This window comes from Macrobrachium nipponense, chromosome 9 (assembly GCF_015104395.2).
Source record: "Macrobrachium nipponense isolate FS-2020 chromosome 9, ASM1510439v2, whole genome shotgun sequence".
Classification (NCBI taxonomy): domain Eukaryota; kingdom Metazoa; phylum Arthropoda; class Malacostraca; order Decapoda; family Palaemonidae; genus Macrobrachium; species Macrobrachium nipponense.
The window spans coordinates 22,818,504-22,838,438 of record NC_061110.1 but is presented as its reverse complement, the minus strand read 5'-3'; the positions used below and the strand labels follow the sequence as shown (position 1 = coordinate 22,838,438).

The window sequence follows — 19,935 nt, the reverse complement described above, 5'->3', positions numbered from 1 at the left end:
TCTAGGTTTTGTCTGTCCTACCATTTTCTGTTAGGAAAAACTGTAGGGGCCTGAGATGTAGTCTCCCTAGAGAAACAAACTTCTCCAGCGAAGAAATGGTCCCCAGCGACTCATCCATTCCTTCGCCGAGCATGTTTCCTTCTCCAAGAAGGCTGACACTTTTTCTAAGCCTTTCCGTTGACGTTCTAGCGACGGAAAAGACCCGAAAAAGCCACTGAATCCATCTGAATCCCCTCCCAGATACACGATGGAACTGTGTTGGGGTTCAGATGGGACTTTTCGTAATTGATCAGGAGGCCTAAAGATTTCGCCAACAGTAACGTAGTCTGAAGGTCCTCCAGACACCTTGCTCTCGATGACGACCGTATGAGCCAGTCGTCCAGGTAAAGGGAGGCTCGTATCTTCGAGAGGTGAAGCCACTTTGCCACGTTCCGCATGAGAAAAGTGAAAATCATGGGAGCTGTGCTCAGTCCAAAGCATAGAGCTCTGAACTGGAAGACCTGTCCTCTTAAAATGAACCTAGAGAAACTTCCTGGACTGGGGATGGATGGGGACATGGAAGTAAGAGTCTTGGAGATCTAATGACACCATCCAATCCCTGGTCTCAAGGCCCCAGGACGATTGCGATGTTTCCATTTTGAAGCTTTCTTTCTTCATGAAAAGGTTCAGACTGCTGACATCTAGGACAGGCCTCCATCCCCTAGACTGCTTCGGAACCAGGAATAACCTGTTGTAGAAGCCTGGGGAATCTGTCAAGAGCACTCGTTCTACGGCTCTTTTCTCGATCATTTGATCTAATAAATCGAGTAGAATCTGTTGCTTCTGCGGCTGATAAGCTGGTGACAGGTCTATAGGCTTCATGCTCAACGGAAGCATGGAGAGAAAGGGAATTTTGTATCCCTTCTCTATAATCTTGAGGGACCAGTTGTCCGCCCCCCTTGCTCTCCAAGCCTCTGCGAAGAGAGAAAGTCTCCCTCCCACCGGTGCCTGAAGGGCAAGGTTGTCACTTCTTTCCCCTTTGCTTTGCGGGGTTCTGCCTCTAGCAAAGCCCCTTCCTCATGTAGAAGCTCTTGATGGTGCTCTGCCACGAAAGGGCTTAAATTCTTCTTGGTACCTGAGCTACTCGAGAAGATGATTGCGCCGCAGGAAGTCTAGATGATTGAGACAGCAAATCCTGTGTCGCTTTCTCTTCAGATTCACAGATAAATCCTTTACCGCATATTTTCAGGAAAAAGATGGGAAGAAAAGGGGGCGAATAATAACTGCTTTCTGCGTAGGAGAAACTGATTTAGCAGTAAAACTGCAGAAAAGCGCTCGTTTCTTTAATATTCCATAGTAAAGTGGGCAGCTAACTCATCTGAGCCATCCCTTACTGCTTTGTCCATACATGACAGGACGCTCGATAATTCTTCTAGTGACAATGATTCTGGGCTCTTAGCTTGCAGACCTAAAGCTCCTAAGCACCAGTCTAGGAAGTTAAATACTTCCAATGTCCTGTACAGTCCTTTTAGATGGTGATCTATTTCAGGCATAGTCCATGAAACCTTAGCCGAGGACAGGTAAGATCTCCTTGGTGCTTGCGACCAGGTTGAGAAGTCACCTTGCGCAGACGAAGGAAGTCTCAACCCTGTTTCGTCTCCAGTCTCATACCATATACGTACCGGCTCTCCCGTTTAGCTTAGCTGGAGGAAGCGCAAAGGACGTCTTTCCTTTCGTCTTCCTTGATTCCATCCAATCATTCATCCTCTTCAACGCTCTTTTAGTAGGAAAGCGGAAAGACAGCCATCCTAACAAAACCCGGAGCTTTTCTCGTCTTGGATGATGGATAGTTGTGATGGCGGTGAGAGAGGAACTGGTGCTTGGAATTTTTCCGAAAACAATTCCTTCAGTAAGCGCGTTAACGTGCTATAATCCGTGGATGCTTCTGAAGGCTCTTCCTCTTCTGCAGGATGCGTATCGTTAGAAGACTCTCCTTGATCTTGACGGTCCGAAGTTTCTTTAGCTAAACAAGAAGCGGTTCTCCTTTGAGGCTCTGTTCGTAAGGGGAAGCTTCTATCCGCTGAAGGAATAGACGAAACAATACACGAATGATCCGCTGTGGGTCTTTGAAAACTTAAGACTCTCTTGTAAAGCCTTGTCTTTCGAAGTCATTAGAGGCAAAGGTTCTTCAAAAGCCTCTTTGCGGGATTCCTGTCGACCTCCTCTCAGTTGAGTACGTTTATCTTTCCGAGAATCTCGATTAGTCGGGCGTCTATCGTCATCGCGAGCGCCCTTGCTAAGGGAGCGAGACTTAGGACTCGCAGGAAGTCGCGCGTGTTCTTGCCAATGAAAGTTACCGATCCGCTGGACTCTAATGTCTATAAGACGTTTATCCATCAAAGAAGCGTCCTCAAAAGCGTCCTGAAGCGGGACATGCTCTAATGGACGTCGAGCGTCTTCAAAACTTCGCTTAGGACGCTTAACTTGTATCGGGGCGTCCTCTCGAGCGTCCTGGTGAGTCTTACGATCTCTTTTCAAGCGTCGCAAGTTCTCATATTCTAAAGCACGAGCCTCCCGTCGATATTTATACAGTACTTCTCTTTCTTGAGGGGTAAGATCCGAAACATAATCTAAACATTGCTCTCTTTGACTTTTAGAGTCTTCTCGAACACCCTGATACTTCTGGCGTTGGTAGGCTCTCTCCTGATAGAGGCGTCGAGTTGATGCAGAAGTCCGGCGAACGTCGGTACGAGGCTTCTCTTGATCGTTCTCATCCTCCTGACAAAAAAGCGAGGGCCGCCTGTGCGACACCTAACGCTTCTGTCCGCATTCCACTTCTGGAAACTCTCTCTCCGGAAACACTTGCGTGTTCTCGGTCGAGTCTGAAGGATCCAGAAGAGGACGACGAAGGGGAGGCTAAGGAACGAGGCGAAGCCAACAAGGGTTGTTTTTGATCTCTTAACAGGAAGCCAAAGATCCTTTCTACGTCTTTGGGCCCTCGACTTCTTCCCCCCTTGGCGAAGACAAAGCCGACAATCGTTGACGCAATTGCATACGAGTTTCATTAGACGGTGAAGTTCCACGTTCAGGAGGACTCATCATATGCGAAGAAGGGCGAGTTGGAGCCCTCTTCTTCCTTTGAACTCTAAGACGATGATAGTTCTCAAAAGCGTCCTCATCAGAAGACGTTCTGCATCTCTTCTTAGGCGTCAATTCTTCGAAGTGTTCGGGTGATGATGAAAGAACAACGAGAAGTAGGACGTGAAGCGTCCACTTCCTTAAAACCTCTCCTAAGAGGACGAGAAAGACGCTGGCCGCCTGTGCGGCACCTAGTGTCAAACTCGTACTCCTCGTGAGAGGCCCTCTGAGAGCTCCATCCCCGTAAGGAGAGGACGCCTCAAGAGGACGAAAAGCACTCCTTCAATATCCGTGCTCGATCACACGCTTCGGCAGCCTGGGAAGCGTCCACAGGATCTGCTGAAGAGACGCCAGACCGGTGGGGAATTTCCCGTAGCCCTCCTTCGGTTTTCGACATGTCCATTCCCTGAGTCCTGGGAGTCCGACAGAGGTCTATTCCTAGAGGCACTATGGGACCGATCTGACGCCCCCTCCACTACACTAGGGGCACTAATGTTTCCACTACACTTCACTGTGGTCTTCAATGCACTCACTTTCGATTCTAGTGCACGAATCGACTCATGATGGAAGAAAGGGCAATACCTTCTGAAGCAATAACTTCATTGCCCGAAGGCAAATACACAGGGTTAGATGTAACAACCTCTACAGGAAGGTTAGAATGCGAATTACTACCCTTACTTTTCACAGAAGCACTTCTGGAGGAAGATCTTCTGATTCTATCCCTTTCAAGCTTACGAACATACGAATCATAAGTCTAACATTCATTTTCGGTCAACCTTTCACACTCTTACACCTATCATTCATCAAACAAATATGATCTCTACATTTCGTGCATACTGTATGAGGATCCACCGAAGCTTTCGGTAGCCTAACCTTACACTCTAGCACGGTACACACTCTAAAAACTAGTTGCAGAAGATCCAGACATATTAGAGAAATCCAAAACCAAATCCAATGAAAAACCACAATCGCGTATGCCAATCCACTGAGCAAGTTTCAAAAACCAAGAGACAATCAAATACTCAAGTGAACAAAGAGTTGTTTTTCCAAAATTCCTAGCGGAGGTCTGTAAACAGTTGTTTACCGACCAGCGACAGAGAAAATCTGAATAGAAAATGGGAATGGTTCCTGACACCCGCCTCCCATCGGCGGGAATGGTACTAACCACCTGGCCGACCACTGTGTTTGCCGGGAGTTTTGAAATTCTGTCGGACTTCGGAGAATACAGCTATATATATATCTGACAGGTAATGTCATGAACAAAACAATTTTAAGAGGTAAAAATTTTTTTTAAAGTTTTTAAATTTCCAAGAAAATTACTTTTTTATGATAAAAATGGAATTTTCATTGTATGTATAATAAAATTTTATTGCATACTTACCGAACAATTATACAGCTGTAGGTTCCCGACGAATGGCAGACAATGGATTCAAAACATCCACGGTGGCGCCGCCGGCGCTGATGTAGGTGACGTCATATCCCTCCACTCGAGGGAGCTATAGGACCATCAAGCCCCTCCAGCAAGAGCGATTCCCGAGACCCTCCTTCTTCAAAGGGAGGAACATTGGCAGACCCCTCCCAGTCTCCTCCTGCCACTTGCACATACGACCTGGTCGATCCGAGGACGGTGCCTGGCACGTAGGACGGCATGGCGGGATCGTGGGGGGGCGCACCCCTCACGATCACTCCTTGTTATCTCCCCCTTCCTGGTGTAACCCGAGGAAGTTGGAGGAACAGGAGAGGAAGACCTGACCCTCCCCCCTCGCTCACCGGCAGAACCGGTGTGCTTGGGGGGCTGCAGGCGATCGCCAACGGTGGCGATCGAGCTGCAGGCCTGGTCGTGCCACTCCCCTGGGGCGAGCGGCTGGACCAAGAACAATTCTCATGGCGTGTCGAACCGCTGGAACCATCATGGCAACCCTGGGAACCAGCTGGTCGCTATGAGATGGGCCGCTGGCCTGGCAAGAGTCACCTGAGGGGCTCTTCACCACCTTCTGCTCCGTGCCGCGGTCCTGGCGCCGAGCGGACTCTGACGCCAAAACTTTGGCTGTAACGGTCTCCCCCGAGGGATGACCGTACACTCAGAACCTCTCGCGAATGAGAGACCAAGCCGGAACCTGGCGTAGCGGCAGCACCGCTAACACCAGGCGAGGAAGTACCGGTGTTAGCCGGTACCCCTCTGGTCCCCGTCTTCTTCCTTGCATATGGAGAGACAGGCCCTGTTCCCGAAGGAGCAGGAGGACCAGCAGAAGGACCCCCCCGTCCCACCGGAGTGGGACAGGCCCTTAGAAGTTCCCGAAGGAGCCTTCTTAGGGGGGGAGGAGCTTCGGCTTGGAAGCCTTAGAAGTCGAAGGGGAAGAGGCGGCAGCAGACGACGAAGAAGACGATGAAGACGACGACGACACCTTCCTCCTCTTCTTCGTCAGCTCTCGCAGGACAGACGTCAGATCGGCCATCCAGGAAGGAGCCGGGGCTGCTGTTGCCGAAGCAACAGGGCCTGGCTGCACCTGTCCGGATCGACCAGCGTCTGGGGCAGCAACACCATGGGCTGGAACGAGGTGGGCATGAGCGGGAACAGCGGCAGGAACAGCAGGAACAGCAGGACCAGCGGCAGGAACATCATTAGCGGCAGGTACGGCAGGCAAAGCAGGTAGGCCAGGAGACTTAGCGGCAGCCAGCGACATCCTGAGTACCAGACCTTACAGACCTTACAGACCTTACTCTTGTTCGGGTTGCCCAGGTCCCTCAGTGTGAGGCACCTCTAATGTCTACCAGAGAGTTGCTAGTACATCTTCCGGTATATTTTGCATCTTCCAATCTTGGATGGTCTGGGATGCAGTTTAGATATTTGTCGAGCTTATTCTTAAACACATCTACGCTCACTCCTGATATATTCCTCAGATGAGCTGGCAACGCATTGAATAGACGCTTGCATTATCGATGCTGGTGCGTAGTGGATTAATGTCCTGTGTGCTTTCTTTATTTTCCTGGTATAGTTTTGGGCATTATTAATCTACCTCTGCTTGCTCTTTCTGATATTTTTAGTTCCATGATATTTTCTGCTATTCCTTCTATCTGTTTCCATGCCTGAATTATCATGTAGTGTTCTCTTCTCCTTTCTAGACTATATAATTTTAAGGATTGTAGTCTTTCCCAGTAGTCAAGGTCTTTAACTTCTTCTATTCTAGCTGTAAAGGACCTTTGTACACTCTCTATTTGTGCATATCCTTTTGATAGTGTGGGTACCATATCATATTGCAATATTCAAGTGGACTACAAACATATGTTTTATAAAGCATAATCATGTGTTCAGCTTTTCCTGTTTTGAAGTGCCGTAACAACATTCCCATTTTTGCTTTACATTTTGCCAACAGAATTGCTATTTGATCATTGCATAACATGTTCCTATTCATCATCACACCAAGGTCTTTAACTGCTTCCTTATTTGTGATTGTCTCATTATTAGGTCCCTATATGCATATAGCTTTCTTTCTCTGTCTCCATAATTTATTGATTCAAATTTATCAGAGTAAATACCATCCTATTTACCTCTGCCCAATCATATACTTTGTTAAGGTCTCTTTGTAGAGCGTTCCTATCTCCATCACAAGTAATTTCTCTACTTATTCTTGTGTCATCGGCGAAACTACTCACTACCGAATCCTTAACATTACTGTCTATGTCTTCAATCATAATAACAAACAGTATTGCAGCTAACACCGTACCTTGCGGCACACCGGATATTACCTTGGCTTCATCCGATTTCTCGTCGTTTGCAATAACTATCTGTTTTCTGTTGTGTAAAAATTCTTTTAACCATCTTCCTACTTTATCCACGATATTGTGTTTTCTAATTTTCTTCGCTAATATATTATGGTCTACTTTGTCAAAAGCTTTTGCAAAGTCTAAATAAACCACATCTGTTTCATTTCCGCTTTTCATATTTTTGAATATGTTCTCACGGTGGACTAACAGTTGGGATTGTGTACTTTTTCCGGGTACGAAACCATGTTTGTCCTTTATTAAACAAATTATTTTTTATTAAATGTTTCATAATATTTTTCTTCATTACCCTTTCATACACTTTCATAATATGTGATGTTTAGACTCACAGGCCTATAATTACTTGCCTCTAGTCTTGATCCACTTTTGAAAGTAGGGGTAATATATGCTAATTTGTGCTCATCATAAATCTTGCCTGTATCTACACTTTGTCTTAATAATATTGCAAGTGGCTTTGCGATAGAATGAAATACTTTCTTTAACAAAATAGCAGGCACTCCATCCGGCCCTGCAGCAGCTCCATTTTTAATTTCATTAATAGCCTGCACAATATCAGCTTCATTAATATCTATGTCAGCTAAATATTCACTATTTTCATCCCTTACTTCTATATCATTATCTTCATTATCTATTCTAGGGGTGAATTCTCTCTATATCGTTCTGCCAATATGTTGCAAACTTCCTTTTTTTCATTCGTTAATCTCCCTTCAATTCTAGAGGGCCTATTTCTATTCTTCTTTTATTCATCTTCTTCGCATATGAGTATAATAGTTGGGATTTTGCTTTGTTGATATTTAATAGGGTTTTTTCTTCCAAGTCCCGTTTTTCATTTTCTTTTGATTGTATAATCTTTTGTTCTGCATTTTCTATCTTACTTTTTAGTTCTATAACTTTCCATGCATTTTTTTCTTTTGCAAGACCTTTTTTCCACTTCTGATTTTCTGGAACAAGATCCTTCTGTCTCTTGGTATGCATGACTGATGTTACGTTTCTTCTCGGATATATATTTATCCCACTATTTTCTCTAATATTTTATATAATATCTCCGTATTTACCTTTATGTCATCACTTATGAAAATGTTATCCCAATCTTTGTTTAATTCTTCATTTATTTCTGACCATTTTATATTTTTACTGTAGAAGTTGTATTTTCCATATCCTTCCCACTTTTTCATTTCTTGCTTATCTCTGTTTTCACTTGCTTTGGAATGGACTGTTAATTCTATGACATTATGGTCTGAAATACTCGCATTATAAACTATTATTTCTTTAACATAATTCATCTCGTTCACAAATACTAGGTCTAAAGTATTTTCCTTTCTTGTTGGCAGGTGATTTATTTGTTGAATGTTGTATTCTAGTAGCATATCTAATAGCTTTTCGAATTGCCTCTTATCTTTCTGCACTACTATTACTCTCTTTTTTATATGTATAAGTACATCCACAATCTCCTATTCGTCTTTCCAGTCTACGAAAGAAAGTTGAAGTCTCCAGATAGGAGAATAGTCCAGTCCTTGTGATTTCTACATATATCATCCAATTTTTCTATTATTAAGTCAAACTCTTTAGTATTAGGAGGTCTATATATTACTATGTTCATTAATTTTTCAGATTCAAATTCTACCGCTATTAGTTCACATTCTGAGTTACTATATTTCTCATATATTTTTCCTTGTTTTTTGTCTTTCCCATATATTGCGGTTCCCCTTGATTCCTATTTTTTCTATCTTGATCTAGAAGTTTGGAACCCCTTTATTTGATCATCATTCCCAGTCTCTTGGGAATACCAGGTTTCACTTATATTCATTATAGTATCTATTTTCTTTTCAATTTGGGTTAGTTTCTTCTAAGTACTCTATTTTTCTTTTTGAGTTACTCGTAACTAAACCCTGCGCATTCATCACTATGATGGTTTGCGTGTTTTCTCCTTCATTTAATATTGGTAATAATAAGAATTTTCCCATGTCTCTTTCCTGTTCTGGTATGTTGTTCTTTTTTTAATTTCCAGAAATTCTGACATTAAAAAATCCAACTTTTCCATAATATTTGTTCTTCCTTCATCATAATTATTCATTTTGTGTCTGAATCTGCAATTTTCTCCATATCTGCAATATCTTCTTGCATAATAAAACAGTTATTATCTCTTGAGTAGAATCTTGGAGCTGATGCATTGAAATTTTTTGCTGACACCTCTGCATATCTCGTTGATGGCTTGCTTTTTTCTTTTACCTGATATTCTTCATTCCTCTCTTTATTTGTTTCTTTCTTATTTTGGATTTATTACTTGATTGGTTATTTATTTGATTATTTTTCATGGCTACAGGGTGCATATATTTACATTTTTTGTCGAACTTACATCCTTTTCCTTCTTTTAGGTTTTTGCATATTTTTGGATGTAGATCTCTGCAATCATCCTCATAGCCATCTAGGTATGCACATTACCATATATTTCATAGTTGTGACATACCTTAGGATGTTTTGTAGTAACATTTTTCTCCAAATCTGCAATTCTCTCTTTTCAAAAGGTTGCAGACTTTGTCTTTTTTGTATATTTTTTCCATCTTTCCCATCAATTGTGTAGATCTGGGTAGAGCCTCTTCGGCATTTTCTTTTGTGTTGTCATATCGTAATTTATTTCTTCGTAGGTATGCTGCTTTATAGCCTCATATGTAGTATCAATGAGTATCTCTGCATCCATACTTTTATCTTGTTCTTTGTTTCCTTATCTTTTTCTGTCATTTCAGTTTTGTTTACTTCTCTTTACGTTTTCCGTCTTCTTCTTCTTCTTTCTTCTTCTTCTTCTTCTTCTTCTTTTCTTCTTTTCTTCTTCTTCTTCTTATTCTTCTTCTTCTTCTTCTTCTTCTTCTTTCTTCTTCTTCTTCTCTTCTTTTCACCTCTTCCATATTTCCCTCTTCTTCTTCTTATTACATCCTCAACTATTTGTACATTCAATCTTGATTTAATAACATTGTCTATCCATGGTAGACATGTTGAGCAAAAATTCTTGTGTCTTTTCTCATATCTTGCATTACCTCAGCACACTGTGGATGGGTCGGAATGTTGCATGCAGCACATTTTCTGATTAGTTTTTGTGGATTAACTATGCTATACCACACCTTACACAGTTTACATGCTTTTGGCATTCTTTTTCCTAATGCATCAATTAGGATATTCACAAGGTTCACCTTATTCATTTTCTTTGTCGGAATATGTTGGTTTATGTATATTTTCTTTATGAGTCTCTTGACCACTTGGATTTTATTTCGAACTTCTTCAATTATTTTCAAGATGTTTTCAGTTGATTTGTTCCAGTTTGAAGGATTGTATCCTTCTAATATATCTATGAATGCTTTTGTATCTTTTTGGTTAGGACTGTTGCTGATTTCATAGTCAGAGCAAATGCCAGTTCCCTTCCTGCTACCTCATCGTATTGCGAATCTGCCAAGCAAGCTAAATCTCGCCATTTTTTTCCGCAGTTGGAACTTACTGCCATCTTGTTCTGATTTACAGTATTTCACTTGATAAACTAACTTAGAAGATGCTTTATCGTACTATTTTCACACTAATCTTATCACCGATAGTTCACGAACACTTCTAGGTATTTCTCAAATTCTAGACGTATGTTAAACTTGTGATATCTGTTGATTAATCTGACTTCGCGCAGGAACGTCTCACCAAGCAAGATGACTACTACGAAGTGGCAGGTCCAGGGGCGACTCTTAGGGCAGCGGAAGTCTGGGGAAGGCAGCACGAAGAACCCGGGCGGCGGCGGCGGCACGCCCCTCCTTGGTACGGCAGCGATCGGCCCTTCCACGGTGGCTGTTGGCGTCACCGACATCACATGGGGAGTGTAAACCAGGTGAGGAGGGGGGGCGTACCCTGGGGTAGAGATCGTGGTAGTGGTGGTGGGCACCGCTCCATGGGTGACCGCCCCAGACACTGAATAAGCCCCTGAATACTCGGCACGCCCTGCAGTCCCAGTGACGCCCACACCTGTCCAAGGTCGTCCCCCACGGAAGAAGCACCTGCGGGAGCAACATTCGGGTAAACATGAGGGGTTCCCTCTTGCGTGGGGGGAGACGAGCCCCACCCCGAGTGAACGGAAGACCCCGAATACACATGCACGTCGGGTAACAAGCGCCCTCCTCTACGCTCGACGGATCGGGCGAAGAGAAGGACCTCGAAACCCTCCCCGAAGGGGAAGGCACCATACATGGGAGCTGAGGGGGGGGGGCAGGAAAGAAGATTCCAATTCGCCCATAACAGCAGGCTCCTTGCCGTCTCGCAAAGAGAAAACGAGTGTGTCCCTCCTTGTTTCTTTATGTAGAAGAGCACTGTCGTGCTGTCCGAGTGTATCGCCACTACTTTGTTGCGTACTTCGTCCGCGAACTTCAGCAATCCCCAGTGGATGGCGGTCAGTTCCTTCCGATTTATATGACACTGTTTTTGTTCTGCATTCCAAACGCCTAATACTTTCTTTTCCCCCAGAATCGCTCCCCAACCTTGATCTGATGCATTTGAAAAGAACACTAGGTTGGGGCTCTGCGGGAGGAGGGATCTCCCTTCTGCAAGTCTGTCTCTTAACTTCCACCATTGCAGGTCCTTTATATTTCCTGTGTGATAGGGAACACAAAAGAGTCCGGAAACTTCTTTCTGTTCCAATTCGCTCTGAGGAAGAACTGTAGGTTCCTCATATGCAGTCTCCCTGGTGTCACGAACTGTTCTATTGAGGATAGAGTGCCCAAAAGACTCATCCATTCCTTTGCAGAGCATTCCTGGAGAACTAGAAATTTCTCTACCTTCTGTAGGCACGACTCAATTCTTTGTGGGGATGGAAAAGCCCGAAAACTCACTGAGTTGATCCTCATCCCCAAATAGACTAATTCCTGACTGGGGAGTAACTGCGACTTTCGTCTGTTTATTAACAGTCCTAGATCCTGAGCTAAAGTCAGGGTTTTCTGAAGGTTCTCCGTGCACTTCTCCTTTGTTTGTGACCGGAGAAGCCAATCGTCCAAGTAAAGGGATATCCTTATCCCGACTAGATGTAACCATTTTGCAATGGGAGCTAGCACTCGGGTGAACACTTGTGGTGCGTTCGAAAGCCCGAAACACAGCGCTCTGAACTGGTATATTTTGTCCCTGAAGAAAAAACGCAGAAACCTCTTTGAGTTTTGGTGTATTGGGAGATCATCCAATCCCCTTGACGGATTGATGAAAGGACAGACTGATTCGTCTCCATCTTGAACTTTGTCTTTTGCACATAAAGGTTGCTTACGTCTAATACGGGTCTCCATTCCTCCGATGACTTGGGGACAACGAACAGACGATTGTAATACCCAGGTGTTAGTGGCTCCTCTACTAACTCTATTGCTTTCTTTTGCAAGAGAGATGAAACCTCTTCTGAAAGGGCGATGAACTTCTTTGAATTTTCTGAGTATAAGCTGTCAAAGCTATCAGAGAGCCTGATAACGGTGGCTTTCTCTTGAACAGAATATCGTATCCTTCTCTTAAAACCTTTACGATCCAAGGTTCTGCCCCTCTTGCTTCCCATTCTTCCCAAAACTGATGGAGCCTCGCTCCTACTGGCGCACGAAGGACTGATACACTACTTCTTGGTCGAGGGGTTGGTTGAGGGTTTTTTAATAGATCTAAGGGTGAAACGTGTTCTGCCCCTTGATCTTGGGAAATATCTACCGAATCCCCTGCCCCGAAAGGATTGTCCTCGGCTGGCTGGCGAGGGGTGTACACTAGGGATATTTTCTCTAGTCCGTTTAGTGGATTGCAAGAGAAGATCCTCTGTTGCTTTCTTCTGCAATTCGGAGGCAACTAGCACTACTGTCTCTTCTGGAAACAGGTGCTTCTTATCCAAGGGCGAATACAACAAGGCAGACTTTTGTGTACAAGATACTCCCTTGGATGTAAAAGAACACCGTAGTCTCTCTTCTTTAGGATACTAACATGAAGAGAGAGGCTAGTTCCGCGGAACCGTCCTCTAATCCCCTTATCTAAACAGGAGATCACTCCCGAAATGTCTGTAAAAGCTTCCTCACTCAACATTGAATAGCTCTTCAGTTTACATCCCAAGGCTCCTACTGTCCAGTCCAGGAAACTAAAAAATTCGAATACCTTAAAGATATTCTTAATGAGGTGGTCTAATTCTGACGCCGTAAACATTATCTTGGCCGAGTTGAAAGCCAATCTTCTCACCGAGTCAATAAGCGCGGAGAAGTCTCCCTGGGCGGAGGCAGACACACAAATGAGAAAGCTTCTCTGGTATCGTAACACAAGTGTCTCCTGGTTGAAAGACGAGAAGGAGGGAAGCAAAAGTTGACCTTGCCTTGATCCCTCTTACCTCCAAGCCAGCCAAAGGTTTTTTTAATTTCCTTTAACGCTTTTCGAGCCGAAAAGGACAGTATTAGTTTCGGTAATTTCCTGGAGTCTTCCTGGTTGTCCCTCATGTAAGAAGACACTGGAGATGTGGGGGTTACTGGCGAGAATGAATCTGAAAAATTGTCTACAAAGTAAAAAAGCAAGGCTTTGTAGGCAGCGAGAGAAGACTCTTTATCCTCCTCTTCTTCTTCCGCTGAAGAAATAGGTGATAAGGTCTCTACAGGTTGGATAGGGGGCGCTGCAGATTGAATAAAGCCCAAAATGCTGTATAACTATTCTGGATGGCTGACAGAGAAGGATCGGGGGCAGCCATCACCTGAAGTCCTGTCGGTACGCACGAAGCTGAAATTGATGACATAGACTGTCCGAGCGCTTCAGACTGGTCCCTCTGTGCACTTGGTTGCATATATACCTGTGGATGCTCGGGCGCTAGTGGGCGGGCGCTAGCGGACACTCAGGTGCTCGGGAGCTAGTGGACGTTCAGTTGCAACTGTATTCCTGGGTGCCAATGGACGCTCGGGAGCCAAAGGTTGTTCTAGCGTTGCCGTGTAAGTTCTGGGCGCCGAAGGCTGCTCTGGCGTCCGGGCAAACTGTGGCGCCGATGGGCGCTTGGGAGTCGGTGGGTTCTCATACTCCAAACGCTGAAGATGTCTCCCAGGAGTCTCGGGAATTATAGGAGGGACTGATGGTAGTCTTACCTGTCCTTCAGTATTACAGGTGCGGACCGGTGCTGAAGACATCTCCGGAAGTCTACTCTTCCCCGTACTCTCAACCTCTGAACGTCTGCTAGAGGAAGACTTTCTCGACAATGACTTCGACTTAGAGGATGTGATCCTCTCACTACGACGTCCCTCTCTTGCTGTATCCTGAGAGAATCTCTCTGGAGAGTCCCAAAAACTACATGAAGGCTGTTCTTTCTGTAAAGGGCTAGCCTTTTTACAGGGGACTGGAGAGGGAGACAGCTTACAAGCTCACCTTTTCAATGGACGGGACTCGTCATGGAAACGCCACTGGCGCCTGGGAGAGGACTCCCCGGAGCTGGAAGCACTAAGCGACAGCGGTACTCCTTTAGAGACGCCTTTCCAATGGCGCTCTGTTGCGATCTGGGATTTGTCAACAGAATCGCCTGAGGGGGCGACTGCTCGTGGGGAGACCCCACTAACCTCCCTTGGGCTACCAGTGTGCCTCCTCCCAGGTTCTGGGGAGTTTGACAAGGACCTTTGCCTAGGAAAATCAGTGGGCCGAATAGCAACCTCCTCCACCACACTTACACTTGCACTCACTTCACCACTTACCTTGTCCATTAGAGTTTTCACGGACGCTCCTAATTTCTCCATTGCTTGGAGCATGATCGAAATTTTCTGATCGACTCTTGCCTCTAAATTGGCCAAAGTATCGGGTACGGGTGTGAGAGAGCCAAGATTAGGACTGGGAATGACAGGTGGAGGGGAAAGTTCAGAAAGAGACAAATTATCATTAGACAATTCCTGACTAATTAAGCTGTTTGCTTTACCTCTAGAAGCCGCTTTTCTCTTTTTATCTCTCTCTAACTTGTTCGTGTAACTAGTCAAGATCTTCCAAGTGCTTTGATCCCAATTAATACACTCCCCACAAGTTTGATCAGGTGTACAAGTCTGTCCCCTACAACCTGTGCAAACTGAATGTGGATCATTACCCGCTTTAGTGATCCTAGTATTGCAGCCTTTACTACAATACCTAATCCCAGATGAACTAGTGTCTGACATTATGTAGACCAATTCAAAACTAGTGAATTTCGGTGCAAAAATATTTAAAACTATTTTTAAAATTTAAATTCCCTAAAAAAGGACTAGCTATCACCGAAAACAAAACTTCCAATATTCAGAGTACTTCACCAAATAACTCCAACAATGAGCGACGGCAAAGAATTCCCAAAATTCCGCTGACTACTGAAACTGTGTTGACAGCACCAGCCGGCAGAAACAACTGATTTTCGTACGGTGTTGGTTCCACACTCCCCCAATAGTGGGCGGGGGGTATCACCTGACCAAAACAAACTAGCGGTTCCGCGAATTTCAAAAATTCTAGCTGCCGACGGTTTTAGAAACCATAGCTATGTAACTACTTGGTAAGTTGCATACATAAAAAAATAAGATAGTACTTGGAAATTAACACTTCCAACCAAAGTATGATTGGAAACATTATAAATCTACACTGAAGAATCCTTTGGAAATTTTGCATTTTGTACATAGAATTGGTTGTTTCTACTTCTTCCAATTACCTGTTACAAGCCTTTAATAGTTAACTTACGTTAGTCATCACTGACCTGAATTGAACTTCCACCACTGCAGTCACACAAATTTGATAAACCTAATCAATTTCCCAGAATGTTCGATGTTAAATTATAAAAATGAGTACTATAGGATTTAAACATCACTCACTTTAACAAGGAAACAAAAAAATTGCTCAAAGCTTAATAAATTATAAACCATACTAAATAATACATACCTGTGGTATAAAAACCATGAAAAAAAGGACCTTCCACTTTGGCTACACAAAATTTTTCCAATCCCTTTTTTCTTTGTAACAATTATGATTTGACTAATGAAGACACTAGACTGCTTGCTCCACCAGAATCTGTTTTATACAAAATATACCTAATTGTTTCTTTACAAGTATTTTTCATGAACAGTAGACAAGCCAGCACCTGATCTTACAAAAGTGCTCACCTGAAATGCTGCAAGTGGTTTTCCAAACTGCTTGCGAACTTTAACGTGTGCTGCTGCTGCCATTATACTTGCATGAGCAGCACCAAGCGAACAGGAAGCTGCAAAAGAGGAAATGAACTGTTAAAATCAATTAAAGTTCCCTATGAAAAAGCTAATTAAATTATAAACTAATAAGAAGATAGTGGTTTTTCCCATCCCCAATCTTTCCCAGGGTGATCTACCTTGACAAAAAGTCAGAATAGAATAGAGTGAGAACTATGGAGGAACTATATTACTCCAAAAGATATACAAGCTTTAGTCTGTAAAGTTGAAAAAAAACTTTTACATCTTCCCACTTTGGATTTCTTACAAGGTCGTAAATGCTGCCCCTAAAACCAAAAGTGGAGGGAGCTCTAGAAGACTCCAGTAAACAACTTGCCTCTACCACAAACATAGGAATACAATTACCAATTTTCATCAAAATATTGTTTACATACCTCAAAAGTCTTGCATGTGTACCTGCTTTCCACAAAAATTATACCCAAAATAGGTGTGACATAAATTATATGATATACAATTAACAGGACAGCTGTTCAAAAGGTAAGAATTCATCTTACTTTAACAGATGCTTACCATATCAGCCATTTGCAAAAAATAATTAGGTAACCATTTTCAAAGGGATTTTTAAAGCAGTGAAGGATGAATTAATGAAAAATGGCAAATTTTTATTCAATCTGGATTTTTCAAAGCTTACAAACCCGAGGTCTTAACAATGAAAGGAGTATGAAAACTTAAAATCTGGGAAAAAACTAAAAAAAAGTGTTCTTGAAATGGTAAACATATTTGCAATTATTTTACAGCAATTAGGGATACTTTGGAGCCTGTAAGTACAGATGAAAATGTGGAAGCTATTTAGTTCTCAAGTAGGTCTGAAGAATGAGGTGGGACAAGGCTAATGTAAAGTGATGGGTTTGTAATAAGACAAAACCAGCCCGAGAAAAGCCATTGTTAAGCTCAGAGGTCTCGATAAACTAATCCTTTATTAAGTAATAAAACAAATCATAAGAATTAATCAATTGAAACTTAGTAAGAAAAGCTGCATAAAAAACACATACATACCAATATTAATTCGGCCTCCATTAAGACCTTTCATAGCAATGTTGAACCCTTGACCTTCTTTCCCAATGATGTTGGATGCAGGCACTCTGCAGTCTTCAAATATAACCATACGAGTCGGCTGGGAATTCCAACCAACTTTCTTTTCTTTCTTTCCAAAGTTCAATCCTAAGGAGCAAAAATAAATGTACTTTGAAACTTTAATGCTTATTTTCTTCCAAATTCAGCACAATGATAATTCCCTCTCATAAGATGAAACAGCCAAGGTTTTTCATCCAAATTTACTGTCTGACAACAATATTAACATTGTGTGTGGATACTATTATAAAAAAATCTCAAGACACTTACCAGGCATTCCCTTTTCAACTAGCACACATGAGATACCTTTTGGTCCAGTACCTCCTGTTCTACACATTACCAAATAGACATCGGTGTCCCCTCCTCCACTAATGAATGCCTGTTAAAAATTGAAGTCTTAGAATGAATGCAATTTTTCATACTAGTCTATCAATCATAATGAGCCTTAATTCCCAGTGTGGAATTACCCAGACATATAACCTCTGAAGTATCACATATGAAAGACAAAACAACAAATAACACTTGCTGACTGGCTATATCTATCCCATATTTAACTCACTGGAAGGAAGGAAATGCCAGCCCTATTCTTTTGTGCAGAACTTGCAACACAACTAAAATGAGGAACAAGAAAAAATCCAGCCCATTAAGGAACTTTTCCTCAGTTTAAGTCTACCCTAGGGAAAGCCTCTAATACTGAATATTTGGAAATAATGACATCCACAATGGCAGTATGACAGTCAGTTTAAGCAACAAACAATATAATAATATATTGTCACTACTAGAACCTACGGTAACAATTCTGTGTACGTACATGTTAAACAAGACCTGTATTACCTTTGAACCATTCAAAATGAGGTCATCACCATCTTTTCGGACATTTGTTGAGAGAGATGCAGCATCAGATCCTGATCCTGGTTCTGTCAAACAATATGAAGCAAACTTCTCCATGGTTGCCAACTGGGGTATCCATTTTTCTCTTTGTTCATCATTGCCAAATTCATCAATCATCCAAGCGCACATGCTACAAAAATATATAGTATGATCAATGAATTATCCTCTTACCTTCAATATCATAAAAATAAACTTACTGATGTTACACAGCACAAGATAATCACCTCAAAATTAGATGTACAAAATAAATTTTTTGGGAATCCACTTAATTCTTTTGTACACAAAAATCAGTCATTAATCATCTTTCTCAACAAGCTTGTCCCTATTTGGGGTCGGGCGCATCCTCCTCGCTCAATCCCAACTCCCTCATATGTCTCTTCACAAAATCAATCCATTGCAATTTTGGTCTACATATGATGGTTCAGCAACACAAATCAGTCATTAATCTATTGTGTAATCAAAATATTCCATCCACGTCAATCACTATCCAAAAGTTACAGAAAGAAGACAGTGGTCAGGTGGTAGCTCTGTGCATGAGTGTATGGATGCAATAGTTTCAAGCAGTACATAGATTAGAAAGCATAGTTTTATCCTTTGGATCAGTATCAAAATTTTCTAAAAGGATTCTCCCAGTTTTGGCATATCCTAGATTCATCCAGTTTAACAAGAGACAACTACAGCAACAATGTCATTATTTACAAAGAATTGCAAAAACTTTTTAACTGATTTTGTCAAATGCTATAGTGTTATTAAAAGACAAATAATTTATATTTCTTAAATCTTTTTAGGTTTTTTTAAGTCTTGCACTGTATTCACTACAGCTGCCAAATACTATATCAAAATAAAGTGCCTTGTCTCCCATGATAAAAAAAAAAAAAAATTTAAACAAGGTGGTTTCAATAAGCCACTATTTTATGGAATTACTTCAAGTTGTTCATAACTTCTGAATAACCTGTAATGAAAAGAGACAAGTACTATCCTTTAGACTTGAAAACTGCACAGATCAAAACTGGTCACATGAAAATGAAAGAATGTTTTTGCAAACACAGAAGACAAATTAAGCAATGATATCTGGATATCATCCCTTGTGGTAGGGGTGTAAGAATACTACCACTGGAGGTCCTGTTAGCCATGAAAGGTGACTAAAAGGACAGCTGCTACCTTGCAGTCTTACTTTTTTAGTAAAAGGCTGGCCCACTGCCAATAACTGTGGATACTGCTGCCTTGCAGGTGGACTTTTTAGTCAAAGGCGAGACCCACCGCCAATTACTGTGGTTGATAGCAGCAAGGGCATGTGGTCGTAAAAATCCCTTTGCCAAACAATAAACCATGCGTGATGTTCTAAGAGATACAGAGAGAAGAGGTTTGTTGGAGGATGATGCCTTTGATAGAAAGCAGTGGAGAAGGTGCATCAGACAACCGACCCCTTAATGTAGGGATAATGGTGGAAAAGAAGATCATCAGTAATACTTATTAAAAAGCTGATTTTAATGATATCAAAGACCTGTTTTTTTTCTTGTAACAGATGAATATAAGAAAGTAATAATGTATTGTTCTTTGGTTGATTTGACAATTTTTCTTACCCAGAGTAATATAAAACTTTACTGAATCACAGAAAACATACTACGTATATCAAAACTTCAAATACCAATAAATTGTCATGATAAACTCACTTGACTAAAATTCAGTGCTTTATTGACAATTTTTCTTCCAGTATAATAATAAAAAAAGCTGAATTACAATAAACATGTATATATATCCATAAATTTTAGCATCAAATACTGCAAATGCAAAATATGTAACAACAATTTTTCAGAAACACACTGGCAGACAGATATACATACTAAGAAAGAGGAATCATTTTCAAGCTTGT

The 19,935-nt window shown here is 42.2% G+C and overlaps 1 protein-coding gene across 1 annotated transcript in view; it reads right to left on the bottom strand.

The window, feature by feature from the left end:
* The window catches only part of LOC135218030 (isobutyryl-CoA dehydrogenase, mitochondrial-like), an 80,298-nt gene that overhangs the window by 9,464 nt on the left and 50,899 nt on the right, over positions 1-19,935 (bottom strand). The window contains exons 4-7 of the mRNA XM_064254175.1: positions 18,006-18,192; positions 17,442-17,550; positions 17,097-17,261; positions 15,999-16,096 (exon numbers count right to left, since the gene is read on the bottom strand). Of these exons, the coding sequence (XP_064110245.1) occupies positions 15,999-16,096; positions 17,097-17,261; positions 17,442-17,550; positions 18,006-18,192 (559 nt within the window). The remainder of the gene's footprint in view (positions 1-15,998; positions 16,097-17,096; positions 17,262-17,441; positions 17,551-18,005; positions 18,193-19,935) is intronic.